Below are 25,440 nucleotides of genomic sequence, written 5' to 3' on the forward strand. Positions count from 1 at the left end.
ACTCACCGTTGGATATCTGGATATCCGGTATGGCCACACCCCTCCGCCGGGTCCGGGACTAAGTACCGCCTTCAGTGACGGATTTCGAGCCTACTACTTACGCCGTTCATGCGTCAAGCCCTGCTGCGTACTACCATCTCATCATAGGCTAGTAAAACACCTCCCATTAGTACAGTAGACAACGCCGATATCTAGCAACACCGCGTTCTCGCCAACGCAGCACACACAAGTAGATTACAACGACCATATTAGTCTGCGCCAAGTCCCCACACACCCCTACAAATGCTACTAGATCCGACCCCCAAATACACTCGATGATAGACGTGCCGGCCACGGAGCATGCGTGTATAAGCAAAAAGAAATGCGTGTATGTAAAGGCCCAACGCGTGTGCGCCCACTCCCGAACCTCGACCCCCTCATGCCCCGTCCCCTCACGCACCGTCCAAACCCTCCCCGCGCGGACCGGCCCCGCGGACCAACACCGCCACGCTCTGCGCGACGAACACGACGAGCAGCGCGCCGACGAAGGCCGTCGCGCCCGCGGGGACGAGCGCGCCGAGCACCGCGCGCATCAGCAGACGACGCAGCCACCAGAGAACCACCTGCAGGCGGGACGCGGCGGCGTAAGAACGCGCCCTTCAGAAGGAGGAAAAGCGGGCGGGCGTGAGCGGGAGCGGGCACGGGGCGGGGGAGGAGAGGGAAGGGGGGGGAGATAGGATGGAGATGGAGGGTGGGTGGGGGAGGGCTGGAACGCAGGACGCACCAATGACTCTGCAGCTTCTCGATCCAGTGCACGACGAGGCGCAGGCGCAGGCGGGCCGAGCGGATCGGGAGGAGCTTCGCCTTCTCGTGTTCGTCGATCGGGAGGAGCTGCAAACCGCCGGCGCCGCACACACACCGCCCAACCGCGCACAGTCGCACCAGCCGCGCCACGGAGAACGGAGCACGATTTCCGCCGGACGGAACCCAAGCGCACCGCGATCGAAATTGAACCGCGGACGGACGACACACAACCAAGAAAGCCAAGAAAGCCCGTCAGCGCAAACGCCCAAACACCACAAAAGCGGCAGCCCCGGAGAGGAGCGGGGGATGGAACTGGAGACACTCACCGCACCCATCCAGAAGCTGAAGCTCGCCGGGTCCCTAGGCATCTCGACGTAGTGCGTGTTCAGCCGCTGCACGACCCACGGCGTGCCCTCCCTCAGCTCGCGCAGGAACGCGTGGCACACCTCCATCAGCTGCGCTATCGTCCGCGTTTGCCCTACCGCCCGCCCCCCGGAAACTGCCTCCTCCTCCTCCTCTTCCTCCCAGTCATCCACCTTCTCCACCCTCGCGACGAGATAGCCATCCAGCGTCCCCCTCTCCAGAATCCTAAACCGCCACGCGCCCGACGTCTCGACCACCGCACGCCCGTCGGGCAGCATCTGCACGTTGCGGATCTCCAGCATCGTCCCGTACTCGTTCCCGTGTTCGTCTGCGCCGCCGTGCGTTGCGGTGCGGGTTGGGCGTTTGGCGGGTGGTTCGTGGACGCGTGCGGCTGGTGCGCGGGGGGAGGACGAGGAGGGTGCGGTGCGCGGGGGCGGGATCATCCCGAAACGCGGGTTGGGCGTCGCGAGGCAGCGCCGGAGCATCAGTCGATACCTAGCATGCACGCGATGGCGCGTCAGGACGCCTGCGAGTGAGAGGGAAGCGGACGGGGCTCACCGCGGCTCGAAGAAGTGGAGCATGGTGGGCATGCCCGGGTAGCTCAGCTGGGCGATCATGATCGGCGTGTCCAGGCGGGCGTCGCGCTCCTCCGCCTCGAGCGCGGCGCGGCGCTCAGCGTACGCCTCCGGGAAGGCGTGTAAGACTGCGACGCCCGGTCAGCTCACGCTCACGGACGCAGGTGTCTGGCGTCAGGCAAGACTCACTGATGGCCAACACGAGCTTATTGCAAGGCTGGTCCTGGAAGTACGCGTATTCGAGCGCGTCGCGGCATATAGGGCACGCCATGTTGTAGTCAAGCGAGCGGTGCAGACATCCCGCGCAGAACGTCTGCGAAATCGCGTCAGCACTCTTCCGCGGGAGACCGCAGCTGCGTTCGACGCGCCAGAAGCAGACGGCGAATCACACACAAGGCAGACTCACATGCTGACAGGGCGCCGTGACAGGCTGCACAAACAACTGGCTACAAATGTCGCACGTCAGCTCGCCCATCAGCTCCTTCTCAAACCGCGCCGCGGGGTCGCGCTCGGCCGCGTCGGGCACCGGGCGGCGGGCGGGCGGAGGGGCCAGGCGGCGGCGGCGTTTCCTCGGGCGTGGGGCACGTCGGGTGATGGCGAGCGCGCACGTCGGGCCGTCCGGGGAACACGAGCAGGCGAAGACGCACGGCCGGACGGAGATGTGTCGGCACTAACAGATAGTGATGCTCTGGAGGGCCCGCAGCGGGTTCAATTGCACGGGGTCGGGGTCAAGGTACATGTCGCTGATGTCGTGCTCGGGGTCCACGCGCGGGGCCGCGTCGTCGTCGTCGTCCTCCGTCTCCTCGTCGGTGTGCTCGTCGGGCGGGTATGCAGGGGCGCTCTCGACGCGGTCGCCGAGCTCAGCGTCGTCAAACCATCTTTGCGCACGGTCCACGAGCTCGATGATCTTGCTCACGGTGACATCCGCCCTACCCTCGCGCACCCTGTCCTCGGCAGACTGGACGCCCGGGACGGTGAAGTAGCCGACGTGGGATTGCGGGTGGGGCGCGAGCGCGGGGGCGGGCGGGGCGGTTGTGCAGGTTGGAAGGGGACACCGTCCACGGGCATCTGCGCGGGCGTGTGTGGCGCAGAGAGTGTGCCCGCATCGGAGGGTGACTGGTGAATGGAGGAGTGCGGGGAGCGGGCAGAGCGGGCAGCATAGGAGGGGACGGAGACGCGCGGGCGTCAGGGTCATTGGATCCGCTGTGCTGGGGCTGGGCGAGGCAGAGGATGGCGGAGGCAGGGGAGATGCACTGCTCGATGGGAGACGAGAGGACGAGGCGGTGGTGGTTGGAGGGAGAGCAGGAGGGCGAGAGCGGGGCGTAGGCCGTTGTGGAGAAGGCGGCGAGCCGAGAACGCATGCGGGGCAGATGAGGCGGAGGATGGGGACGGGGATGTCGGGGATGTCGGGGACGCCGCGGACGATGGTGGGCCGTGGATGGCGGGCGAGGGAGGAGCGGGAGGGGGAGAGTGCATCGCGCGGGGGACGAGGGCGATCGATGGCGGGCAGGCTGCGAGGGATATCGAGCCGGGCTGGCGTGTGCAGGCAGGTCTCTGACCGCATCTGGCTCGCGCTGGCGATGCTTTCCCTTGTCCGACAAGGAGGCGGACGGGGACGCGCGCGCTGCACCCTCGCACCGCGCGTCTTGCCCTGGCGTGTCGCGGTGGGTGTCCTCGCCGTCGCGCAGGGCTGGAGTGTGGCCTGGAGGGGGTCGGGCGGAGAGGGGCATGCAGCGGGGGCAGTGCGGCTGCTGGTAAGAGGGGAAGGCGGAGGGACCACGGAGGCATGCTGACGACTGGATCGGAGTCGAGGAGGATGCGACGAACCCTGCGGATCGCCAAATTACGTTCTCTCCGATAGGCGCCTCCGATCACCGGCCCATCGCGCGACCGATCTCGGCACGCACCTGCTTCGGGGCGGGAATTGCCCCTTCCGTGCCGCTGTGCGGGCAGCGTCCCCCTTTGGATGTCTGCTTCCGTTGTCGCGTCTCGTCCACCCACGGCTGTCGGCCACCTCACTGCCCCGTGCCCACTCAGCTCCCGAGGAGCACCCCTCTGGCAAGGCCTGTGTCATTCTGCATACGAGATCCGCTCTGCCCCATCTACAACCCAAACGCCACCGGGCTCTAATCGCCCTCTCCCCCTGCCGCCACCTCTTGGCGAATCCCACTGACACTGACCGGCCCAGACCTATGGCTGCACTGGTAGAGCCGCAGACCATAGCGGCATTGGATCCACATCGCTCACAGCGCGCGCTAGATCTGTGGCAGCGCGCTCGATCCCTTGCGCCATCCTGTCGCTCTGCAGCGGGGCGCGGGCCACGGGCTTTCCGCAAGCTCTTCGTCGAGCGCCCACCATCTCCGCAGCTATCCCTGATCGCACCTCGTTGCCTGCCCACCCCCAACTGGACTACCCTGCGGGGGCGCTGGAGCCTGGTCTTCTCCCGTGGGGCGCGCGATCATCCCACGCACACACGTCAGTGTAGCTGGGGTATTAAGCCGCATGTCGATCCTGATCCCAGTAAGTTAGTTGCTCAGTGAAACGGTGGTACCTCTCGATACCGTTCGGCGCCCTTGCGCGTTCGCATTGCAAATGCGGCGGCACCTCCCGCGCAATAACACGCACGGCTGCAGATGACATACGTACAGAACATCTGGCATGCAGGTGCGGATGCGAAATTAACGTACCTACCGCTAGAACCGCAGGGAAGACGCAGCCCGCTATCAGTCGACGGCGGGCTGTCGCGTCGATACCGCTAGCCAAGGGGCGGTGCTCTACTGACCACGGCGTCCGCAGCGCTGCCCACGGCTGTCGCGGCGGCTTTCAACTTGACACCGTGGCGATCGGGTCTACGCTTTTCCGCTAGCTATACAGCATCTGCCTGTTAGCAGCACGCAGGAGCGTACTGAACTTCTATAGGTGGGTTGCGAGCGGTGCCCGTGTGGGCCCATGGGCCCTCGTCTGTGACACCAATGCTACACTAGGAAGAGTGCCGCCGCATCGCAAACTATGCACTCCCCGTCTTCGTCGTGTTCTGCAGCCCCCAGCGCATCTTCGTGTCAAACGGCAGTACGTATGAATCGCTCTCGTCATCCCTAGTCTTCTCCATCTCACGTCAAGGCCCAGATTCCCTTCTTATGCTTGACAGGCCAGAATAATTGCACCGTAGACTCACCCCCCGTTGGGCGGCGTCCTCGCCGTCCTCCCACGACGTGCGACAGTCCGGGCCCGCTGATTTGCGCACCTCGGAGGGCTGCGGCGCTATCAGACCCATCATTTGCCCTCCAGCGAGCATCGTCCTTCCGGCTTCGTGTATTACAGCGGTACAGCAGCAAACGCGTAACTGGAGGAAGACACCTGCCGGTGAGTCCGGGTCGCACATCAGCGCGGTACGCACCGCTCAGGCAGCGGCATTCGTGCAGTACTGATAGTGGGGTACAGCGACTGTGCCTCCCTGCGTCACCGCACAGGCCTCCCTGCCCAGTCGCTCTCGTCAGGATTTTGATTTGATGCTTACTGGCCCAACGCGCTGCGCAGCTCGTGCGCTCCTCCTCCCAGGGACGGCACCTCTTTCCTGCAGCCGTCTTGCCCACTCACGGACCGCACGTGCGGCAGCTCGCACACCAAGTTACGTACGTCCCCGCAATCTCCCGGTGCGCACCTGCTTAACGTACGCACTAAGCTGGCAGTGCCGCGCTCTTGCCACCCGAGGGTGGCATCACCCAGGGTTTGATGAGGTGAGCACTTCTTCTTCCAAATCGTTATTATTGCCTCCACAACATCAGCCTCTGTCAGAAAATCATTCGTTGGAGCGCGTCAAGACAGTCAACGCAGAGAATGGTAAGCCGTAATGTCCCTGGCTACTACGTCGCTCCCCACAGCCCGTCTTGAGCTTGAAGCTTGAAATCTTGCCCCAAGGACAGGGCGGAGCACGGCGAACACGCGTGCACATCAGGCCTTCAGGGCCCGCAGGCCAATAACACTGCCCCATTGTAAACACAATGACCCCGCCGCCCTTGGATATGTCGGGCAGGACGGCACACGAGTCGCCCGCGTCAGGTCCTGTCAAATTTCAAATAGCAAGACCGGAGAGTGGATTTACGACGACAGGCCGGAGCCGAACAACGTCGACACTCCGCGCAGAAACCATTCGACGTTCGACATCTCGCTCCGAACTCGCGGGAATCAAATGCGGAGACACACGTCGTTGCCATGGTATCCAGGGAGGATTGGCGTGGCCCACTTATTCCATCGGCCATAGACTACATACCAATCCCCTTCGACGGCGGCCGGAGACGGCCGGAATCCGAGGGGCAGCCGTACTCAGCCTTTGACAATGTCTACTCTGTTCACAGGGAACGAGCCTCTGTAATGTAGACTATTATGTAGTCCGGGTGTAGACGGACATAACGCGGCGGTGTTTTTACGACTATAACCATCTTTTCCGAGCCGCTCATTCGAGCTCCAGAGTATGAAGTAAGAGGTTCGCTGGGAGGGAATCCGAATTCGAAGTAGCTAGCCTTGTCATTCAGTCGAGGCATAGGATGTTGTGCACTGTACAACTTGAAGGCATATCTACATGGACGATATGGGGATTGTTTTCGACGATTGATAAACACTCATGATGTCCGTTGTTCCGGCGTCATGGTGACAGTGAGGACGTCTCTTCTTCGAACGTGCGTTCTGTACTACCGACTGAGGAAAAGGGAAGAAATGACAAAATCATTCGGATACGGGGAATCGAACCCCCGGTGAGAGGCGATAATGTTAGCCACTACACCATGTCCGATGGTAAAGGTATGGTCATAAGGGCTATCTAACCCCACAGGGAGCTGCCCGGACACATTAAAGAGACAACGATAACCTTCATTCAATCTGCTAGGTATTGAGCCATGTTGTGGGCCCTTCCATCAACGTTTGCTGGGTTGCAGTAGCTGAGTGTTGTTGAAGGAAGGTTGAATAACCCGATGCCAATAAGCGCTAGATGGATGGTAGATTCCGAATCTCGATGTAGATTCCCACTGCTCAAGCGCTCAATTGGGGACTGCACAGCGACGGCGGCGCCGGAGATGCTCGTTGTTCACTTTGTTATGGGCGTGTGTTTTAAGCTAGCCCTCGCTCCACGCTTTGTTCAAGATTCTCACACACCTCCGAGGCATTCATGTTCATTACACAGCACGCAACAACACTCTAGAAAATTTGCATCACAGTTCGCTTTCCATCCTACACCACGCGTCACACACAACAGGGCACATTTGCACATGTAATACAAATCCTTGACTTCGTCTTGACAGTTTGCCGTTCACCGTTCGCTCTACACATCGCCCTCACACGACGACGCAACACACGCGTCGCCTGAGTTTATAATGACGCGAGGTTCGTGATCGGCCACTCGCTGTGGACGATTAAGAGAAGTAACAAGAAGGGTGACCGGGAGGTTAGGCCGCGCACTGGACGTGCAGAGAAGGGAGGCGAGACTCACTATTCCGAGACGGTGCGCTTGTAGCCGTACTTGCCGATGAACGGGTCGAGTTCCTTCGGGCCCCGCGAGCCGTAGGGATAGCCGACAGGCTTGGGCGGGGCGCCGCTCCGCCCGTCAATCCAGTGCAGGATGGGTGTGAAGATCTGGTACAAGGCCCGTGAGTGAGCTTCAGAGGTTACAACGTCATTAATGTGTCTGACTGACCTTCCAAGCAACGTCCAACTCGTCATCACGAACGAAGTTCGAGTGGTCGCCCTTGAGCGCATCGAGGATGAGCGACTCGTAAGCCTCTGGGATCTTCGCTTCGAGGAAGCGCCGCTTGTACGTGAGGTCCATCTCCGTCGGGATCGCACGCGTGTGCAGGCCGGGCGTCTTCGTGTTGAGCTTGAGGTACACCGCCTCGGAAGGCTGGATGCGAAGGACAAGCTCATTGCGCGAAATGTCCTTGAAGATGCCCTGCGTGACATCCCTGAACTGTATCCGAACCTCGACCTTCGCCTCGTTGAGGGCTGCGGGTGCGAGTAAATGTCTGGTACCCTGGTCCAGAGCCCCGAAGTAATCCACTCACCCTTTCCGGCCTTCAAGATGAACGGAACGCCCTCCCAGCGGGGGTTGTGGATCCAAAGGGTCGTCGCGGCGTACGTCGGGCAGACCGAGTTGTGCGGGACCGTGTCATCATCGAGGTAGCCTGGCTTTCCGTTGGCCGCAACGTATTGGCCAAGCAGCGTGTCGCTGCGCTCGATAGGTGGGATGCAGCGAAGGACCTTGACCTGTGCCGGCGAGTGAGCAGCGTGAGAGAAGAGCAAGACATGCTCCGCACCTTCTCATCACGGATGTCCTCGGCGGCGAAAGACACAGGGCGCTCCATCGTGAGGACGCTCAACACCTGCAGCAGATCTATTGCGAAAAGCAATTAGAAAGCAGCGCCCGTAGACAGTCATTGGATATATGACACATACGGTTCTGGAGAATGTCACGAATGATACCGAACTCGTCGAAGTAACCGCCACGGCCTTCAGTACCGAAGGGCTCCTTGAAGGTGATCTGGACGTTGCTGATCGAGTTCTTGTCCCAGAACGAACTGAACGCGATGTTCGCGAAACGGAGCACCAGCAAGTTCTTGACCATCTCCTTGCCGAGGTAATGGTCGATCCGGAACGTCTCGTCCTCAGTCCAGTGCTGCTTGAGGGAGCCCAGGAGCACTCGGGAAGATTCGAGGTCCTTTCCGAACGGCTTCTCGACGATGATACGGCACTTGCCCACATCGGGCGTCACGTAGCACTGTTCCTTGAGGTGCTGTGCGACCGGAATGAAGACACTGGGCGGGAGGGCGAGGTAAAACAACCGATGGCGCTCCTTGCCCTGGTAGCCCGACTCGATCTTCTCAATAGTTTTGTTGAGGTTCGAGAATGCCGACGAATCCTCATAGCCTCCGGAAATGTACGAGGACAGCTGCTTGAACTCTTCGAGCTTCGCAGCCGCTTCCGCGTCGCCTTCGGAGACCTTGATGTACGAAGTGATACGCTTGTGGTACTCAGCATCGTCCATCTTCGTCCGCGCATAGCCGACGATGTGGACGCCCCGGGGCAGGAAGTTATTCTTGTAAAGCCCGAACAAGGCAGGATATGTCTGGACGATGCATACCGAATTAGCATGAGATCATTGACACGGTGGGCCCCACCGGAAGTCCGTATGACGGTAGATGAGAGAATGCAGATGGATAAGGAGAGAGAATATCTCATCGGCGAGGGCTGGCGAAACCTCGGGCGCCTTTGAGATGTCAAAGTATTCCCGCCGTGTCTTGGTGTATCATGATGACCATCCACACCTGAGGAGCTAGGAAACCACGGCACATCGAGGTCGACATACGGGGGCTCTTATGGCCCTCTAAACAGCGGGCTGAGATGATCTCGCGCTCAGCTGACGTACACGGCCGACGTAAGACGCGTCGGGCGGGCCGACGTCTCGCTGGGCTGCTACGCAGGTCGATCGCCATCCCAGAGCGCACGAACACGAAGGCAGGCCAAGGCGAGCGAGGACGATCACTCACTTTCTTCTTTGCAAGATCTCCAGATGCACCCAAGACTGCGGAAGAATATTGCGGTCAGTCGAAGCCAGACGCGCGCGATCAGGCAGCATCGCACCGATGATAGTGGTGTTATCCTTGAGTTCCTCGTGGGAGCCCTCCATGGAGGGGATGGTCCCCGACATTGCGCGCGGGCGGGTGGTCATGTTGGGTTGGGTGCGGTGGGGATGAGGATGGTGGTGAGGAGAAAGAGAAAGAGCGGGCGGTGAGAGTCGTTCGGAGACTGGCGCCTGCTGAACGAGCAGCCTCTATCGGCCTCTGCGTAATCGTGACGGTGCTCTCTCCGCGCGAGAACAGATCCCGTGCCCGGCCCGGCCCCCCTGCCTCTCCCCCTCACTCCCCGCCATGGCCGCCAGCGACAACCAGCACCGTCCGCCCGTCCCCGACCCCGTCGTCGACTCCCTCAGCGCCCTCGTCGACCCCGCACAGCTCGCTCGCGACCCCGCCGCCGTCCACATCCGCGCTGGCGCCCTCTTCGCCCGCCTCAAGGCCCTTAACCGCGCTGCAAATGGCGCGACCCGTGTCCAAAAGCAGGCTACCGCCGACGCCCGCCAGCAGATGGACCACACCTATCTCAGTCTGCAGAATCTCCTGTACGAAAAGCGTCACCTAGAGCGAGAGATTGAGAAGTGCCGACAGTTTGCGTGAGTCTTAATATGTGCTCGCCTCTCGTGCGATCTAACCCCGGTGCGCGCGGCAGCTCGGTTTACCAGGACGTACCTGTGCATTCCCTCGAAGAGTTTGTCGAACTCGCTCCCGGAGAGGCGAAGTCGCAGATCGTGTTGTCGGACGACCACCAGCTGATGCTCAACCGGCTAAGCTTCGAACTTGCTGAACGCCAGAGGTGTGGCTGTCGCCTGCTTCATCCGTACCCAGTCTAAATGTCACATCTTCCAGACTAGACCAGAAGTACAAAGAGCTTGCAAAGCAGAAGGAGGAGCTGCTCAAGCAGAGCAAGGCCAAGCTCGCCACAATGGACAGCGTGAAGGCGCAGATCGACTCTCTTATCAAGGTCCGTGGCCTTATGGCTTGCTTCAGCTCCAATACAAATTCTAACTCTGGGTATCCAGACTGCAACCGAAGTGCAGAAGAAAGTTGGCGAGCTAGCTGAGCCTCTTGGGACAGCCGAATCTCCTATGGTGGTGTCATGAACGAACGTGCCCACCGAGAAAGGCGATATGACCATGAGTGCACCACAAACCTCCCACTCCTGCCAGCGTATCTCAAGCCTAGCCACTGTCGCCACAGAAGAGCACACATCTCCAGGCTAGATGTTCAGCGTTAAGTCCAGGATATCACAACGTATTATGGGGCAGGTCCGGCGAATGAGGAGTACGTACAGGAGGTTTACATGCATACAGGCTATGTGATAGAGGAGAGCAGAGGATATAGTGGTCGTAGGAGTACAAGCAGGAGTGAGACGGAGCGTGAATGCAATATACAATGCAGAACAATCCAAGGCCAGGGAGACGGATGAGGTGTGAGGATGAATGGACAACGGAACGGCTCATGCGTCATCGTCGCTGATGCTGCCGATGTCGCTCATCTCCTCGTCCTCGTCTTCGTCTTCGTCCTTGCCCGCGGCGGCATCTGCTGCCTCCTTGGTGGCGAAACGGGACACATACTCTGATAGCATGATGGGTATGAATCAACATCGTTAAGCATCTGAGACGCCCTGACACACCTTTCACCTTCGCGTCGTACTCCTTCGGATGGCGCATGAGCAGTGCGGCGGCCTCGCCGTTCAAAGGGTCGTTCGGGTTCGGGTATCGGAGGAGCTGGGGAAGAAACACCTCGAAGATGTTGATCATATCTGTCAGACGATAGAATCGAGATGTCAGCATGCTTCCCAGACGGGCATGCATGCAATGAGGTCACGATGGGGCGCTCACCGAACATAGGAGACCACGTCTGGTTGATCACGTCCAGACACACGGAACCACTCCTGGGCCAAGCTATTCAGCGAACCCAACGCTTTGTGAGAAACAGTGTGCACGTACAGTTCATCAATATTAGGATGGAAGATCTTGTTCATGAACCCAATACTGGGCGACTTGAAAGGATACTGGTCGGGCAGCTCGACATGGATCTTCCAGACACCCCCGCGAACGGGGCTATCACAATCGAAACGCGATGACTAACTGTCAGAGCATGGAAAGCAAGGACAGCGCTCACTCTCTGCGGGGCCGTAGAAACGGACGTAGAACTCCTGCATGGAGTCATTCACGAGGTTCACCTCATAGTCGGACATCAGCCTGCGGGTGGCGACCGCCTCAGCATCCATTATCCTGCACTCAAACGACGAGCTTGTACGTACAGTCTCATGACATCGGTCTCGATGCGACGCTTGCTTGGGGCACTGTGGAGAAATGACGATCCAGATTAGTACGCGCTCACAGCACAGGTCTACGCGGGTACTCATCATAGCAGGCTAAGACCTCAGATAACAGAAGGGGGAATGATAACCGGAAAGCAACGTGTAGAGGCGGAAAGCGAGCGAAACCGGTATGCAGGAGGATCTGAGAAGGACGCGAGAGGAGAGTCAGCGAGCACGGTTACTCGGGGGAGGGATAAGGATGAGCAGGAGGCGGCGGTCGATCGCTTTCGGTGTGTCGCTGCGCGCGCGCTCCGGCCCGCCCTGGTCTCCGGTCGTCCCCGGACGGTCTCTGTGGTCCCGCATCTGGAGATCTCGTTCTGTGCAACCCTGTTTCACTCCCCTGCTGCAGTCAAGCGCCTCGACCGCTTGCATGGTTGCTCCCTCCCTCCATCTGTGGTCTCGACCGCAACCGCTGGGGTTGCCATCGATCTGCTACGCTGGTGACGTCGCATGCCATTTCACGCTGGGCGAGGATCTTCTAGGGCTTCTCAGCGAGTCGGTGTAACTGCGTTTGTTACTTTCACTGGGTTCCTTTTATGCGCCTGGGGCGATCCCTGCGTGTGATCCATTTCGAAGCCAATATGCTATAAGCCATGGGATCCGCGCCATGCTAAACACAACCCATAAGAAAAGTGAGTCGGAGACTATTACAAATAGAGCAATGTCTTCCAACGACGATCCTTGCATGGGCTCTTCATCACAAGCGGGTTTCCAAGTCACGGAGTATTCCTACATACGTGCGTACGTGTACAGAGACTGGACCAACAGTCATAAATACACCAAGATGGCAAGCTTCAAGCCCCACACTAGTCGGCGATAGAGATGCCTCGTCCTCAGTACCACGAATACTCTTCGACCACGCAATACCACGAATCGTCCCTGCATCCGTATCTCCGCGTACTCGTGAAACCTTGCTCCCTTCTTCCGGCACGGCGCTCGCTCTCCTTGCCTGAGACGTACTCGGAATCGGCGCAAGTTCCCCATGACCTGGTTGTGCGGTGAAGGCTCTCCACGCGACCAAGACAGCTAATCGCAGCACTCTCATTAGCTTCCGTTCGTCGACTTTTCGGGTCCGCTCACTGACCTAGCCAGAAGAACCCGAAGGCGGCGATGAGGATGATCTCCTCTTGCGTCTGCGTGAGGAACTGCCCGTTCCGGCGGTGGTGCATGACGACACTGGCCAGCCAACCAATCGCAGTTTCCCGGTGAGCGCGATCCCGCAGAGGAGCATGGACTTTGAGCGGGCGGACTTACAGGATGGACAGCGACGCCAGCGCGAGCATGGCCACCGAGCTCTGCATGAGATTGTAGGTGTCTACAAGGAGCACGCCGCATCCAAGGACGTCACTTTAGCTGAGTACGTCACGGCGTAGCCGGAGGACGGTGCTCTTACGCATAGTGGGCGGGATCATTCGGGTCAGGAAGTGCGCGGCGAAGGCAGCCAGTGCGGCTGGAAGACGGGGATTTAGCGATGTACCCCCTTGTCCGGCTGTGGATCGATAGGATGGACGTACCTGAGGTAACTGCCCGCACAGTCCGATCCCTGAACAGAGGTGTCGCCGACATTGTTACTGAGGAATTGGTATGTTACCCGGTTCACGAGGTACACAGTGCTGTGGTCGAAGGACGATAGCACTGGAGATACACGTCCCCCCTCCTCTTCACCTACCATCCTTTGGACACTCCAGCATGCCTCTTCCGCCCGCTACACTCGCGTCCGAGCTAGAGCGTATTTCACGCCTCGTGCGTACCATGCGTCCCGGGCGACATTGCTCTCAGATTCCGATACATGTGCATTCCGGGCGCATTAGTCGTAAATACACTCAGCAATCGCATGTTACACAGGCTTATGCATCCGCAGCTCTCGCTTCCGCCCCTCCTTTGTATGATCCACGTTTTTCTTCCGTTTCCAGTCCATCATATGGATACATCGAGTGTCCAATCAGTGCGTTTCCCGTCTTGGTTCGAGGCCTCCATCAAGGCGACGGACACACAGGCCCGCACCCATTGTCTGTTTGACTTTCCATTCTTGGTCCAGTCGACCGTTTTCCTGCGGGTCCTCCGCCCTTCGCTTCAATCTCGATACCGCTTCTTCCCACAAACGCACGTGGCTGCAGCTTGCTCGCAAATAATTACTGTATTACAACCCCACGAAGGAATTCGGGTGGGACGTCCCGTCAGTTCAACTGTAGCTCTATCAAATCAAAGGAGAGGGCACGCCGCTTCAGCTCTACGCAGGCTGTGCAGCGTGGAGGGCGAGTTCAGGGGACAGAGCTCACCGAGCCAGGGACCTGCGTGATTGTGGGTGCACCGCCCATCGTGCCTGGCTGGATGACGACCGAGTGTCCGGGTGCCTGCTGGATCACGTAGCCGCCGCCGTTTATACCTGGCTGGTACGGCACGCCCGCGGTAGGGTACATGCCCATCGGGTACTGTCCGTTCATCTGTCCGTTCATCATCTGTCCGCCGCCGCCGCCATAGGGCCATCCAGGGAGTTCCCCGAACCAGGGCAGCTCGAAGATGGGTGCGGCCCAGGCATATTGGTAGCCGAAAGCACGAGCGCGGCTCGTAAGCGAGATGAGGACCCAGAGGAAGATGGCAACTGAGGTGGCCCATGAGTTGAGACCATACAAGAACCTAGACGAGTCACGTACGGAGGCAAAAGATCAGCCATGAGAAGGCCTCAATGACCTTCATCAAATAGCACCATGATCTTGTGGAGACTGGTGGCCTTGGTGAATGGAAACTCGGTAGCGCACCGACTGTGCTACCCACCATGTCCGTTCTTGGTCGCAGTGAGAGCACTGCTGCTGATAGCATCGCATTGCGTGTTTCCGATGATATCTCTGCAAAAGAAGTCAGACTCGGTCGTCGTCCGGGAGATACTCCGGACGCGTACACAGACCACGCTGCCATAGCTGCAATTCCCTTGGTCAATGAAGGCGAAATCAACACGTCAGCGGAAACGCGTACCAAGCCACATCACTCCCAATACAAAGAGGACGATGGCCTCAGTCCGCGGTGCGGACCATGATATCCTACAACATATAAGTCAGGATTTCTCTACGATCATAGGTAAGATCACTCACGTTATTAGAAATACAAGAAGCGTGAGTGACGGCGTGATCACCGAGTAGATCCCAAAGTCATCTAGAGAGGCAGACAGTACATCTTAGTCTTGCTCGCTCTGGGGACAGTCTAGAATGGCGCGCACGTTGGATGCTAGGCAAAAATATGCTTCCCAGATAGGCTGTGATTCCGAGCACGGTCGCAGAGAGCAATAGGATCGTGACTTTGCGGTGGTATGGTCAAGACTGCAGTCTCTAAGGGAAGAAAGGAAGATAGTCACTGAAGCCGTAAAGGCGCATCTCCTTGAAGAGTTGCGTCATCTGTGAATACACGCGAGTTAGCCGTCGTCTGTCGGCAAGACGGCTCCCGGGCGAAGAGAAAGGCGACGCACGATGTATAGGATGTGTTAGCGCGCAGATGAGAGCAATGTATGAAAGTATCGCGTGTCCGGAGGAGAGGAGGACAAGAAGGCGTGCGGGTCGTGCAGTCGTAGAAATAGGCGTGGGGGAAAGAGCTCTCAGAAGAAGAGACCCAACTCGAACATCGAGCAGAGGCATGCCCAGGCGTCATTGCCCTGTCGCGTGTCACGTGATCTCGCAGCGCGGTACACGCCCCGGACGCGTGCCTCGACCAACGTAACCTTGCATGCGTGTGGAGCCACCGACCGTCTGTCCGACAAACTCTCGAGGTTCCGACCGAACCGAGGCCGCGTTCTGTGGCACATCGGCTGACGTTCATTTGCCCGCGTAGAAGTTCCTATAACCAAATAAACTCTTGTATATCCTATTGGTGTTGTACAATCAATCGTACTGCTGCTACACGTAACCCATAATACACCCGTAAATACATCAGGCATGACTCCCATGCCTCTCTAAGGTCGTCAAGTAGTCATGTCATCGCATATCACCGCCGGGGCGATGCGTCTCTCCGATAGTTGTCTCGCGGCCGTGTTTCCCGCACATGCGCCTGGTCAGGCGCCTTGTGCGGCAGCCAGTATACATACGTGGGTGCTTCGTTACGTGTCGGCTCGTTGACTGCCGTCTGCGGTAGCCGGCGGCTTTGCGAGTCCTGCCGCCGTGGTTGCGACCGCGTCGAGTCCTGCCGGTATGGATGGTTCCGCTCGCGCTGCGAATCCTGTCGGTTGACATGCGTCCGCTGCGAGTCCTGCCGGTTGACGTGGGCGCGCTGTGAGTCCTGGCGATTGACCTGCGTCCGCTGCGAGTCCGAGCGGATCGGACGCCCGCGCTCGCGCTGGGAATCGTGCCGGGTGACCTGGGTGCGCGCGGAGTCTTGACGGTTGACCGTCGAGCGTCCGGTATCTTGCGTGCGCGTCGTGTCGTGACGGTATGCAAGCGGGCGAACGAAGTCGACGATGCGCCAAGACTCGGGACGCTCAGACTTGGACGCCTTCGAGCGCTGCGAATCCTTGCGCTGTTTCTCATCGAAGACAGGTCTTGACCGTGAGCGCGAGCGCTGCGTGACAGGCGCCGGGAGTTTGCCGCCGTTCTGCTTGCCTCCCTGGCCGAACCAGGGAAAGGCAGTCACAGGAACTATCCATACATAGCGCTCGCCGCGACGATGGTGCCGCAGAGCAAGGACCAATAAGAATATAGAGAAGCCCAAAACTGAACAGCTGTCAGTGGCGGCTTCTCACCATCTCGCGGCAGAAGGTACGTACTAAGAATAAGGTTGAAGAATGAAAACGCTTCCAGTACGCGATATTGCGCTTGGTAGATCTCCGTGTTGACTGCGGGCCAGGTGAGCGAGGAACACATGCATCAAACGCGAAATACGCACAGCTAGAGAGGCTTACGACGTCGCTAGAATCAGCCGAAGAGTAACATTCGACATCGGCGTCATCCGCATCGGAGGAAGCAATGAATGCAGAGAGCGCTTTATTGACACCAGCGTTAGTCAATAACTTCGGACGCTACAGCGGGCCGGACTCACCTAGCCAAAGTACTCCTGCGAGCCCCAGACATCCTAGCTCTATCCTTGTCGAGATAGGATTCCGCTCCCTCCAGAGACCGAACCCGAGTAGTGCCAATAATATGAGCAGACTCGCGCAGCATACGAAGATAGCGAACGGAACGAAATGAGCTGAGCGAAAGTCAGGCTTATGCTTGGCAGACGGGAGGAGAGAGCACGTACTGAGGTCCGATGATACCAAAATACTCTCGAAATGCGCCGCAATTGCCAAGCAGACGATTGTCCACACCAGGACCGCGCCGTAGACGCAGAACCTGATTATGTTGAACACTGGAGGCATGCGGGGGAAGAAACGAGTGATAGCAAGGAGTGGCTGCCTAGCAGGGCGAGATTGTGACTGGGCTCTGCGGGCACCCTGCTCCTTGGTATTTGAGGACCTCATCATGTCAAAGGGATTGCGGAGTCAAAGCGATGGATGAATGCAACGAGGCCGCGTGGCGCAGCTTTGTCGTGCGGATGCGTCGCTTGGGCCGCGTTCCCGGATTTCCGTTGTGCGCCCTCGTCAAAGCAAGAGACCTGAGCTGGGGATCCAGCTGAGGCCTGAGTGGTCCGGGTGGTGGGAGGAGGAGGGACGGAAGATCGCCGGGCGGGCGGAGGAGTTTATACATGCCGCCCCGGAGTGAGAAATTTTCGGGGCGACCATTTCGTTTCCTGGCCACGGGCCCAGGAGGCTGGGATTCCTGCTGATGGAGGCACAAGCGAGGTCGAGATTGGAAACGCGCAGATGCCTCGAGGCTGAGACAGATTGCCTCCATTGCCTGTTTAGGAAGCCCTCCTGTTTGGCCACCCGTACGCGCCTTTGTTTGCACACCAGATGCCGTGCTGATTGGCCGCGGCAAAGGGACAACATTGATCCATCTCGATAGCCTTCTTTTAGTTCCGTGTGCACCTGGTGGGGACTCACGCATCGCCCGCCACCACTGCAGCGTACGCACACTCGCCGCGTCTTCCACCTCAGGACCTCAGCTGGGCGCCCTTGACGCGTACAGAACACCGAGCAGCGCCTTCCTTTGTCCGCCTGATGGCCTCAGCGCCTCCAAACACACGTTTCCCGCAATAGATGTCGAGGGAACTGCTCCACTCACCTGCCCTGGGGCCTCACACGCGGCCGGACAGCTTCGTTCGCATCGACTTGCGTGGCACAGCAGCCACGCTCCGTCAACGTTCCAGGGCCGCGCAGTCCGAAGTCCATCATCGACTGACCCGGACGGGCTGCCCGTACCGCTTCATCGTGCGCACTCCGGCGCCCTGCCTGCTTCTACTTGACCCCGCGTTAGCATGTGTGTATCGCGAAGCCTGGGGAAGGGATCACGCGCGCGACTGTTCCATCCTTCCATTGGCTATCTTCGTTCCGCCGAAGAGGCGGCCTGATTGTGGGCGAGGTGGCCGTGTGGACAGGACTTCGATCACGTCGGTGTCTTCAACTCACTTCCACCATGGCCGCAGGGCTATTGACGGCGTGTTCGTCAACCCAGATGACGGTGCGTCGTACAGGACTGTGGATGTCTTCATTGTTCGAACCCATCCACCTGCCCACCCGAGCCATCGTCATCGACTGCTCGTTCTCGCGTGTTGGACAACGGATTGGAGGGCCGTTCAGAGACTGCTGCGCCTCAGCAGTGTCTGCATCCGAAGAATTCGAGAAAGTCGGACATCGAATAGAGTTTCCACGTCCAATCTGCTGCGCCTCATTTCTGTCAGTCTGGCTCGCCCACTCTGAAAGCAAAAGCTCTCACACATGCGCCGTGGCAGGCGACCCCGTGAGTCTTCTTTCTTCGATGCTTCATAGAATGAAGATGCTGCAGATTGCAGTGGACAGATACTGTGAACATCACCATCCATTGTGCGATACGCTTCGCTTCAACAAGTGTTGGCCGTGTTCATGCAGCGGCTTGAAAGAATACGGAGTGGTGTTCTAGGTCACCAAGAAAGACACGGCGGCCAGATATGCATGTGCGTGGAGTCTGTGAAGAGCGGCACAAGAGTCGACGGTGAGCAGCACGGACACCGAGTTTACCTTCATTACTTACAGCGAACAAACGAATCAGGTTCGCTCATGACACAACAATGACGACGGAAAAGTCACTATACATTCCTGTGTTCAATGCTCTCCATCGCGAGTTCGAACCGCTTTCATCAAGCAACTTGCATGGCTGTACAAGCAATGCAAGTCACAAGGGGAGCTCTCTCGATACGCGTTGAATGGGGCCTCGGATACGCACGCATATGCATTCTGTGACTGGAAGGTGAGAGAAGGATCCTCAAATGAATTTATACAGCGTAGACAATGAACAACGCGATAGCCCGAGTCCGTGCCAGTGCGCTCTGCGGACGCCGAGTACTTACTCCCCCTGGGTCCAGGGCTTTGAGCCAAGCGGCCCGTATACGCTGAGGGCAGGAGATCCTCCCGGATCTGAGATGGCCTAAGAATCCTCTCGAACACGTACATATACATGACAATACCGAGGCCGAGACAACACTTCTTGGGCACCGGGCATCCAAGACAAGCTTTGAAGCATTTGACCCGGTATTTCATACCGTTCTCGATTCCTTATTTAATACCGCTATCAAGCAAATGAAGCAGGGTCCGAGCTCTCATGCGCAACGTAGGTTCAGAACCATAGCACAACTTCAGGGAGAAGACACCGGTGGCCGAGTGCGAAGACCGGTCCTGTCCATTCGCGAGATAGGAGGCATCCGGTCCAGCACTGGTCCAGCGACAGTCGCCAGCACGAGCGATGAGTACTTGAGTCCGGTGGCGAAGCGGCGCGGCGCGGCGGTAGCGTGGCTCTTCGAATTCGTTTCTGCTTGTGGCGCGCGGCGGGACCCAATGAAGAACGTTAAACGACGATGCCAAGGTCGCCGCGCCCTGCTACCTGCCATGGTGAACCGAGTGGAAGGAGGTGGAAGTCGACCGCTTGGACCATCGCCATCGAGGGGCGCGCTCGCCGCTCGGCCTGTTATCGTCGTTTGATTGGCAGTCGCTCGCTGAGTTGCCACCTCCAAGTGCGTAAGTGCGGCTGCGCACCAAGCCGTCGAGGCGAAATCTATCGGCTTGGGTGGCCAGGTCGATGTCAGCTTAGAAATCGGCGCTGCGCCCCTGCTCGGTGTATGTGTGAAGGTCCCGACTGATCGCGACTGCCAATGCCATTGTGCTTACTGTAACTTAAATTGTGTTTGAGAGAGACAGGTACCATATGAATGAGTGCTAGGCCGCCGGGGAGGTCAATAACGCGAGGTCCGAGGTCGGGCTGCAATGGATTCATGCTATACGGACTTGGAGGAGTATGACTGGAGAAGAGGGGCGGAGAAAACTTCGGCGGCTCCATAGATGCTGTAATGGTGGACGTATGATGATAGACTCGGGAATTCGGCGCTCCGTCAGGCGTCCATGCAATGCTACTGAACCGCTGAGCCGCAGGAGCGCGAGCAGTCGGCCAATGCAGTCGCGCAGGTGCTGTAGCCTGGAGAGGACTGGGGTCGGTGGGCTCTGGGCCACACACGCGCTGTTAGAGTGCTGTCGAGCGGGCTCTGTTAAGTATCGCCGCAGCTTACTACTCTATCTCCCACAGGAAGGGAGAGTTGCTGAGCGGATTACCTGACACAGGTCTCACACACCCGATATCTGACAGAGACGCACGTACCTCATGAGGATCATCTATGCGATGCTTCGGCGGCCATATTGAGCAATCCAAGACTATGTCTGGGCGCCGTAGCGATACGCAACCCCAGGGAGCTACCTCCCCAGCGGCTGGCTCAGTACTCTGGTTCGAAGGACGTGTCGGACGATGGGTCGACACGGGCGAATATTGCGGCCATGGCGCGAGGGAGGTGGGCTCGTGAGTAAGCGGCGCAGAGTCAATTGGCCTGATCGGGCAGGTCCGACGCGACCGCGCCAGTGATTGGCTGGACGCACGTGCGATCTTGCGCAGATCTGAGATCTGCCATGGCTTTATAACTGTGGCCGCGCAAAAGGCCACCGCCCGCCTCAAGAACGTTTGTTCATCTGCCCACCGCCACCGCTGCCTGCTCGCGGGTTAGGCTTGCTCCCTGTCCACGTAACTCGTCCTGTGTATCAATCACCTGCTCCGCCACCGCGCATATAAAAAGGAGCGTCCTCTACGTTTCTGAGCATCTTGATCTTGCCTCTGCGCTCTGCACCAACGCCCTGCTTGCTTCTGCCCAACCCGCTCCTCGTCAGCACCCAGTCCCTTGCGCCACAGCCAACATACTCATGGAGCGCTTTCTCGCGCCGCAGAGCCCCGAGGCTCTCGCACACAACCAGCTCAAGTGAGTGGTTGACTTTCGAAGGCATGACTCACTTTCTGATGTAACCCCCTCTTCCAGTGAAAACTGGTTTTCTTGGGACATCGAGCACCCCTCCTTGAATGAGACGCTGATCGCTGGGTGCGCCACATACGAGGCGTTCAAACGCTACCTCAGCGGTTCGGACCTGTATCTTCTCCCCAGAACAAGGACAGAGCTCGAGAACATACTGTGAGTGGCCCACGCGTCTCTCCCTATCTCCGACGCGTCCTCATCCGCACATGCAGTAAGAGATATGCGTACGACACTATCCACAATGCAATTGCGAAGGCACGTTCGCCGCTTGAGCGTGGCGGCTACAGCCGGGTATGCTGCGAGAGTTCTAGTGCTGTCCTGGCCATCATGGCTAACGTATGCCATGTCTGCAGATGTGTCACCTGGTGGAAGGATCCATCAGCAGGATCCTGGACGAGAACGACAATGCGTCATACCTTTTGGACTTGCACGACACGCAGAGGAACTCTATGGTCGACATGGGCACGTCACCGCCTACAAGGTCCGTCAAAATCAAGTGAACAGCCGCCTGGCTTGCCTTATCCGACCATCTCGCTATGTTCCGGGAGCATGGGTCTCCCTTCTCTGTTCGTCCACGCTATCGCATTGGTTCTCGTCGCATATGTAGCATCACCATCCGCACTCGCCTCGTCTCGCATGACCGTTATCGCACAGCTGCCGTGTATAATGCCTGTACCCAGAACCCTGCGCCTGTACCAGTATAACTTATTCGCCAGCAGAGAAATGAATGTGTTTATAGAGAAGAGGCGTCGAATTCTGTGTGCAGGAAGGAGCAAGCGTGTGCAGTGGCGCCCGACGAGCGACAGAAGCGTGTCATGTCGGCATCATCCGGGACTGTCCTCACACAGACAGTCTGCCACAGACTCGGACGTGCGCCCGGGCGACGAACGTGCGACTCTTTCCACGAATAACGATGCCTTCCTAGCAATTCCAAGGCGCTGCACCACTTTGTCTGGCTGCTGGCTGGAGGCGAGCACGCTTCCGCTCATACAGACCGCTCCACAGGGCGCGGACTCGCGCCTGTTCGCTCTTTTATCCGTTACCTGCACACACGACCGCCTCTGCACGACCGCGATGCTCGAACTCAAGCTGCTGCTCTTCCTGCTACTGACCTACGCCCCGGACGTGCTCGCGGCGCCGTCGCAGGTCCCCATCCAGGTCCCGGAGACGAGTGCGTGAACCATCTCGGGTTCGAGGGCGTAACGAGCTGACCGCCGTCGCACCCGATTGCTTGGGTCCTCACAGGCACGAAGCGGAGGCTGCAGGGCAGGTTTCTACACATAACGGATATGCACCCGGACCCGTACTACAAGGAGGACGCGTCGGAAAAGTCGGCGTGCCACAGGCGAAAACCAAAGAAGGCGCGACCACGCTCGGGGTACTATGGGATGCCGTACAGGTGAGCAGTAGCTCGCGTGCGGTGGTCCAGTCAATTGACTGATGGGGAGAATAGCAATTGCGACTCGCCTCCGACCTTGACGAACTTTACGCTGGACTACCTGGACAAGGAGTGGAGTAAGGAGATCGATTTCGTAGTGTGTGAGTGCGGTGAGCGCGCGCGGATGGATGGTCGGCTGACCCAGCGTGAATGCGGTTTGAAGGGACGGGGGACAGCGCAAGGTACGCACGTTGTCGTTTTGAGTTGGTTTTGAGCTCCGGAGGCACTCGCGGGTCCTTTCTGTTCATGGCTTCTGTACAAGGCCAAGCACTGCAGAAAGAGCAGGTGACCACATTGCGGGAATTGGGAGCCCATAGGACTTCCTTCTATTGCAGAAGGCCTAGCCGCCAGCGGCAGGCGGCCTGGGAGAGACAGTTTCCGTTCATCGTTGGCCCGTCTGTGCGGCTCCTTGATGCCCAGCCACACTATTGAACTTTCTTCTGTGCAAATGTGGTCGTGCACCACAGTACACAGCCAATAGAAGCCCATATACCGACAGGGTTGATATCACGCGGAACGGTGCACAGGTACCCGCAGACCAATTGAGGCGTGTCTCATAGAAACTTCCGGGCTGGGCTTGGGCTGGGCAATTCGTCAATGGAATCTGACTGACTGTCTATGAGGATGATCCCGACGCGATGTCGGGCGGAGTGCCTACCAGAGCATAGCCTGTTGATGATGATATTGAGCTAAGGAATTGCGCTTTGAACAGACACGATAGTGACCGGAAGAGACCTCGCACGACAAATGAGATATACATGCTCAATAGAGCTATGGCGAGGAGGATGGAGGAGGTCTTCCTCAGCAAGGGTATACCCGTGATCCCAAGTATTGGTACGTATACACCTATCTTTCTTACAAAGTCATGTCACCGACTTGCCCGTGCTTTCCCGCTGTGTAGGCAATAACGATGTGTGGCGTACGTGGTCCCCGTGCTTCTAGCCCATTCAACACGGACTGACGGCATGCGCCCCCTCCAAAATGCCTCCCCCACAGCACATGTAGGTCCATCTCGGCCCTGTGCATTACACACGTGAGAACTAATGAATACCGAACAGAATATTATGCTCCCAGGTAAAACCTCTCCGTATACGCGTGGCGTGCTGAGTGTACGATCCCGCGCACCTAGGTCCGAACAGCGTCACTTCCGAGTTCTCTTCGTACGTGATAGGCTCATGCCCTTACCTCACCGCCGCTGACCTTGGGATGCTCGCGCAGCATCTGGCGCAACTTCGTGCCTTTCGAGTCCTACCAGGTCTTCCAGCGCGGCGGCTACTTCGCCGTCGAAGTCGTCCCTGAGCAGCTCGCCGTCGTCAGCCTGAACACGATGTACTTCTACGACTCGAACAAGGGTGCGTCATCCGCGATCTCGATCTCGGCGACACCGCACTCATCTCATTCGACCACCGAACTTCATTCGTGCGCTCGATTGACCTTCTATGACATATCACCATGGCGACCGCTGCAGCTGTGGGAGGGTGCGAGGACGGTGATCCGGAGGACCCCGGGAACCTCCAATTTGACTGGCTCGAGGTGCAGCTCGACAGGTTCCGGCGGCGAGGCATGCAGGTCCGTGTCCGCTCCGCTGTCGCGGCGGTGGTGATCGCGGCGTCAGGCGCTGTCGCCCGCTCTGACAGCGTTGGTGTCCTCGGTGCTCGCTGACGTTTTCGCAGGTATGGCTCAGCGGACACGTACCACCGTCTGCAGCCAACTTCTTCCCCGACTGTGTGAGTGGTACGTTTCACGGAAGATCGTAGCATTGAATGTCGTGCTGTAGCATGTTCGGTACACCGAGCTGTCGTTGCAATACCAGGACACCATCCTCGGACATTTGTACGGAGTAAGTGTCACAGAAGATGACCCATCATCACTCGAACTCATTCCTGTGTATTTTGACAGCACATGAACGCAGACCACGTAGGCTGATGACCTATTCTTGTCTGATGGCTCTATCTAATGAGGCCACACCAGTTCTTCTTCCTGGATGCCGAGCACGTTCGAAGCAAGCCAGACAAGGAGGCTTTGACATCTGGCATGCACGACGAGCTGCGCCTCGGGAAGAAGAAGCACAGGCAGCTGTACAACACGCTTTTGAAGGACTTTGACGACCTGCCGAAGACGAAGCACAACGCGAGCTACGACGACTACGGGGTGGTGAACGTATCGCCGTCCCTCGTGCCCAATCCGTACCTGCCATCGTTCCGGATCTTCACGTATAATACAACCGGAGCGGCATACGAGCCCGCCCTGGAGTCGGGTGCGGCGTGCGATGATGCAAGTGGCCGAAACGCCTGGCGGTGCGACGTGGCAAAGCCGTGGCACGCCAGCCCAGACTCGCCGTCGCGGACGAACAGGCTATGGACGCCGCTGGGCTATGCGCAGGTGGGTGGGATCGCTCGTCTGTCAGATGTGGCCGGCCGGGCGGCTGACGCAGACGTGCGCAGTACTATCTGCCGGACCTGGAGAGCGCCAACAAGAAGCATGCGCCGAAGGTGAAGCTGGAGTACCTGACGTTCGCGCGGGGGGCGCTGCACCCGCCACCCGGAGGCGAGGGCGGGTTCCGGTACCCAATCCCGCTGCGCCATCTGCCGAGGACACTGAGGAACGCGACGGGCGAGGGGGCTGGAAGTACGCCCCTTACGGCTTGGCGGACCTGACGATAGGGTCGTGGGCGGGCCTGGGGCGGCGGCTCGCGGCGGGGACGGAGAAGGCGCTGAGGAAGCGGTTCCGGGGGTTTATGTACATGGGCGGGGACGAGGCGTGGGTGGTGTAGCTGTTGTGTAGTGTAGGGCGCGCATGTATGTACCATGGACAGGGCGGCGGGGGATAATGGAGGGCGGGCCGGGAGGCGCCGGGGGTGGCTGAAAAGGTTGCCTTGACCACGGACAGCAGTGTGCACGCATCTCCCGCTGAGCAGATCCGAACTGCAAGCCCTCT

The 25,440-nt window shown here is 58.8% G+C and overlaps 10 protein-coding genes across 10 annotated transcripts; 5 read left to right on the top strand and 5 right to left on the bottom strand.

Annotated features, from left to right (window-relative positions):
• Window positions 1-76: 76 nt before the first annotated feature.
• Window positions 77-3,461, bottom strand: B0H18DRAFT_967996 (PUA-like domain-containing protein). The gene is made up of 9 exons (XM_048043462.1): window positions 3,210-3,461; window positions 2,459-2,974; window positions 2,365-2,409; window positions 2,128-2,290; window positions 1,911-2,034; window positions 1,705-1,849; window positions 1,110-1,641; window positions 764-870; window positions 77-602 (listed from the first exon to the last, which is right to left on the bottom strand). The coding sequence occupies exons 1-9, from the start codon at window positions 3,449-3,451 to the stop codon at window positions 572-574; spliced, it is 1,905 nt and encodes a 634-aa protein (XP_047901436.1). The 5' UTR covers window positions 3,452-3,461; the 3' UTR covers window positions 77-571.
• A 10-nt stretch (window positions 3,462-3,471) lies between these two features.
• On the top strand, window positions 3,472-3,946 carry B0H18DRAFT_968002 (uncharacterized protein). Its single transcript, XM_048043463.1, has one exon. It carries the CDS (start codon window positions 3,688-3,690, stop codon window positions 3,892-3,894), a length of 207 nt encoding a protein of 68 aa, XP_047901437.1. The 5' UTR covers window positions 3,472-3,687; the 3' UTR covers window positions 3,895-3,946.
• Window positions 3,947-6,870: 2,924 nt separating this feature from the next.
• Window positions 6,871-9,577, bottom strand: B0H18DRAFT_968023 (glucose-6-P dehydrogenase). The gene is made up of 8 exons (XM_048043464.1): window positions 9,348-9,577; window positions 9,254-9,288; window positions 8,163-8,832; window positions 8,024-8,100; window positions 7,772-7,973; window positions 7,408-7,712; window positions 7,204-7,346; window positions 6,871-7,116 (listed from the first exon to the last, which is right to left on the bottom strand). Exons 1-8 carry the CDS (start codon window positions 9,433-9,435, stop codon window positions 7,083-7,085), a joined length of 1,554 nt encoding a protein of 517 aa, XP_047901438.1. The 5' UTR covers window positions 9,436-9,577; the 3' UTR covers window positions 6,871-7,082.
• Window positions 9,578-9,606: 29 nt separating this feature from the next.
• B0H18DRAFT_21127 (Fms-interacting protein-domain-containing protein) lies at window positions 9,607-10,636 on the top strand. Its single transcript, XM_048037138.1, has 4 exons — window positions 9,607-9,933; window positions 9,990-10,133; window positions 10,187-10,301; window positions 10,360-10,636. Exons 1-4 carry the CDS (start codon window positions 9,635-9,637, stop codon window positions 10,438-10,440), a joined length of 639 nt encoding a protein of 212 aa, XP_047901439.1. The 5' UTR covers window positions 9,607-9,634; the 3' UTR covers window positions 10,441-10,636.
• Window positions 10,637-10,796: 160 nt separating this feature from the next.
• On the bottom strand, window positions 10,797-12,275 carry B0H18DRAFT_1081214 (ubiquitin-conjugating enzyme/RWD-like protein; the record flags this gene model as incomplete). Its single annotated transcript, XM_048031357.1, has 7 exons — window positions 10,797-10,915; window positions 10,974-11,102; window positions 11,182-11,234; window positions 11,290-11,403; window positions 11,428-11,544; window positions 11,607-11,648; window positions 12,271-12,275. 7 exons carry the CDS (start codon window positions 12,273-12,275, stop codon window positions 10,797-10,799), a joined length of 579 nt encoding a protein of 192 aa, XP_047901440.1.
• A 224-nt stretch (window positions 12,276-12,499) lies between these two features.
• Window positions 12,500-13,232, bottom strand: B0H18DRAFT_949903 (uncharacterized protein; the record flags this gene model as incomplete). Its single annotated transcript, XM_048041928.1, has 4 exons — window positions 12,500-12,653; window positions 12,747-12,842; window positions 12,921-12,981; window positions 13,181-13,232. The coding sequence occupies 4 exons, from the start codon at window positions 13,230-13,232 to the stop codon at window positions 12,500-12,502; spliced, it is 363 nt and encodes a 120-aa protein (XP_047901441.1).
• Window positions 13,233-13,927: 695 nt separating this feature from the next.
• On the bottom strand, window positions 13,928-17,004 carry B0H18DRAFT_1112757 (uncharacterized protein; the record flags this gene model as incomplete). The annotated part of the gene is made up of 13 exons (XM_048032861.1): window positions 13,928-14,268; window positions 14,321-14,389; window positions 14,442-14,512; window positions 14,566-14,584; window positions 14,640-14,704; window positions 14,756-14,816; window positions 14,881-14,958; window positions 15,016-15,055; window positions 15,696-16,360; window positions 16,414-16,482; window positions 16,533-16,628; window positions 16,686-16,835; window positions 16,887-17,004. The coding sequence occupies 13 exons, from the start codon at window positions 17,002-17,004 to the stop codon at window positions 13,928-13,930; spliced, it is 1,842 nt and encodes a 613-aa protein (XP_047901442.1).
• Window positions 17,005-17,679: 675 nt separating this feature from the next.
• B0H18DRAFT_21225 (uncharacterized protein) lies at window positions 17,680-18,558 on the top strand. The gene has a single exon (XM_048037147.1). It carries the CDS (start codon window positions 17,785-17,787, stop codon window positions 18,442-18,444), a length of 660 nt encoding a protein of 219 aa, XP_047901443.1. The 5' UTR covers window positions 17,680-17,784; the 3' UTR covers window positions 18,445-18,558.
• A 2,154-nt stretch (window positions 18,559-20,712) lies between these two features.
• Window positions 20,713-21,825, top strand: B0H18DRAFT_968049 (uncharacterized protein). Its single transcript, XM_048043465.1, has 5 exons — window positions 20,713-21,014; window positions 21,072-21,219; window positions 21,276-21,427; window positions 21,482-21,629; window positions 21,692-21,825. The coding sequence occupies exons 1-5, from the start codon at window positions 20,959-20,961 to the stop codon at window positions 21,767-21,769; spliced, it is 582 nt and encodes a 193-aa protein (XP_047901444.1). The 5' UTR covers window positions 20,713-20,958; the 3' UTR covers window positions 21,770-21,825.
• Window positions 21,826-22,139: 314 nt separating this feature from the next.
• B0H18DRAFT_1081217 (uncharacterized protein) lies at window positions 22,140-25,276 on the top strand (the record flags this gene model as incomplete). Its single annotated transcript, XM_048031358.1, has 13 exons — window positions 22,140-22,236; window positions 22,311-22,464; window positions 22,495-22,602; window positions 23,216-23,337; window positions 23,405-23,422; window positions 23,633-23,663; window positions 23,722-23,855; window positions 23,972-24,072; window positions 24,177-24,230; window positions 24,281-24,343; window positions 24,475-24,885; window positions 24,948-25,131; window positions 25,167-25,276. 13 exons carry the CDS (start codon window positions 22,140-22,142, stop codon window positions 25,274-25,276), a joined length of 1,587 nt encoding a protein of 528 aa, XP_047901445.1.
• Between the last annotated feature and the right edge of the window lie 164 nt (window positions 25,277-25,440).

This window comes from Fomitopsis serialis, assembly GCF_022376445.1.
Source record: "Fomitopsis serialis strain Sig1Antser10 chromosome Unknown B0H18scaffold_1, whole genome shotgun sequence".
Classification (NCBI taxonomy): Eukaryota; Fungi; Basidiomycota; class Agaricomycetes; order Polyporales; family Fomitopsidaceae; genus Fomitopsis; species Fomitopsis serialis.

What these genes read in the sequence shown, in the direction of transcription:
- B0H18DRAFT_967996 (XM_048043462.1), bottom strand. Translation starts at nt 3,451, where the DNA reads ATGCCCCTCTCCGCCCGACCCCCTCCAGGCCACACTCCAGCCCTGCGC. An exon ending in CTCCACTTCTTCGAGCCGCG is followed by an intron (nt 1,642 to 1,704) that starts GTGAGCCCCGTC and finishes CGTGCATGCTAG; the next exon opens with GTATCGACTGATGCTCCGGC. An exon ending in TCAGCTTCTGGATGGGTGCG is followed by an intron (nt 871 to 1,109) that starts GTGAGTGTCTCC and finishes GGCGGTTTGCAG; the next exon opens with CTCCTCCCGATCGACGAACA.
- B0H18DRAFT_968002 (XM_048043463.1), top strand. Translation starts at nt 3,688, where the DNA reads ATGTCTGCTTCCGTTGTCGCGTCTCGTCCACCCACGGCTGTCGGCCAC.
- B0H18DRAFT_968023 (XM_048043464.1), bottom strand. Translation starts at nt 9,435, where the DNA reads ATGACCACCCGCCCGCGCGCAATGTCGGGGACCATCCCCTCCATGGAG. An exon ending in GGATAACACCACTATCATCG is followed by an intron (nt 9,289 to 9,347) that starts GTGCGATGCTGC and finishes ATTCTTCCGCAG; the next exon opens with TCTTGGGTGCATCTGGAGAT. An exon ending in AGTTGGACGTTGCTTGGAAG is followed by an intron (nt 7,347 to 7,407) that starts GTCAGTCAGACA and finishes GCCTTGTACCAG; the next exon opens with ATCTTCACACCCATCCTGCA.
- B0H18DRAFT_21127 (XM_048037138.1), top strand. Translation starts at nt 9,635, where the DNA reads ATGGCCGCCAGCGACAACCAGCACCGTCCGCCCGTCCCCGACCCCGTC. An exon ending in GAGAAGTGCCGACAGTTTGC is followed by an intron (nt 9,934 to 9,989) that starts GTGAGTCTTAAT and finishes TGCGCGCGGCAG; the next exon opens with CTCGGTTTACCAGGACGTAC. An exon ending in AGATCGACTCTCTTATCAAG is followed by an intron (nt 10,302 to 10,359) that starts GTCCGTGGCCTT and finishes CTGGGTATCCAG; the next exon opens with ACTGCAACCGAAGTGCAGAA.
- B0H18DRAFT_21225 (XM_048037147.1), top strand. Translation starts at nt 17,785, where the DNA reads ATGTCGAGGGAACTGCTCCACTCACCTGCCCTGGGGCCTCACACGCGG.
- B0H18DRAFT_968049 (XM_048043465.1), top strand. Translation starts at nt 20,959, where the DNA reads ATGGAGCGCTTTCTCGCGCCGCAGAGCCCCGAGGCTCTCGCACACAAC. An exon ending in CATGTCTGCAGATGTGTCAC is followed by an intron (nt 21,428 to 21,481) that starts CTGGTGGAAGGA and finishes AATGCGTCATAC; the next exon opens with CTTTTGGACTTGCACGACAC. An exon ending in GGAGCATGGGTCTCCCTTCT is followed by an intron (nt 21,630 to 21,691) that starts CTGTTCGTCCAC and finishes ATCCGCACTCGC; the next exon opens with CTCGTCTCGCATGACCGTTA.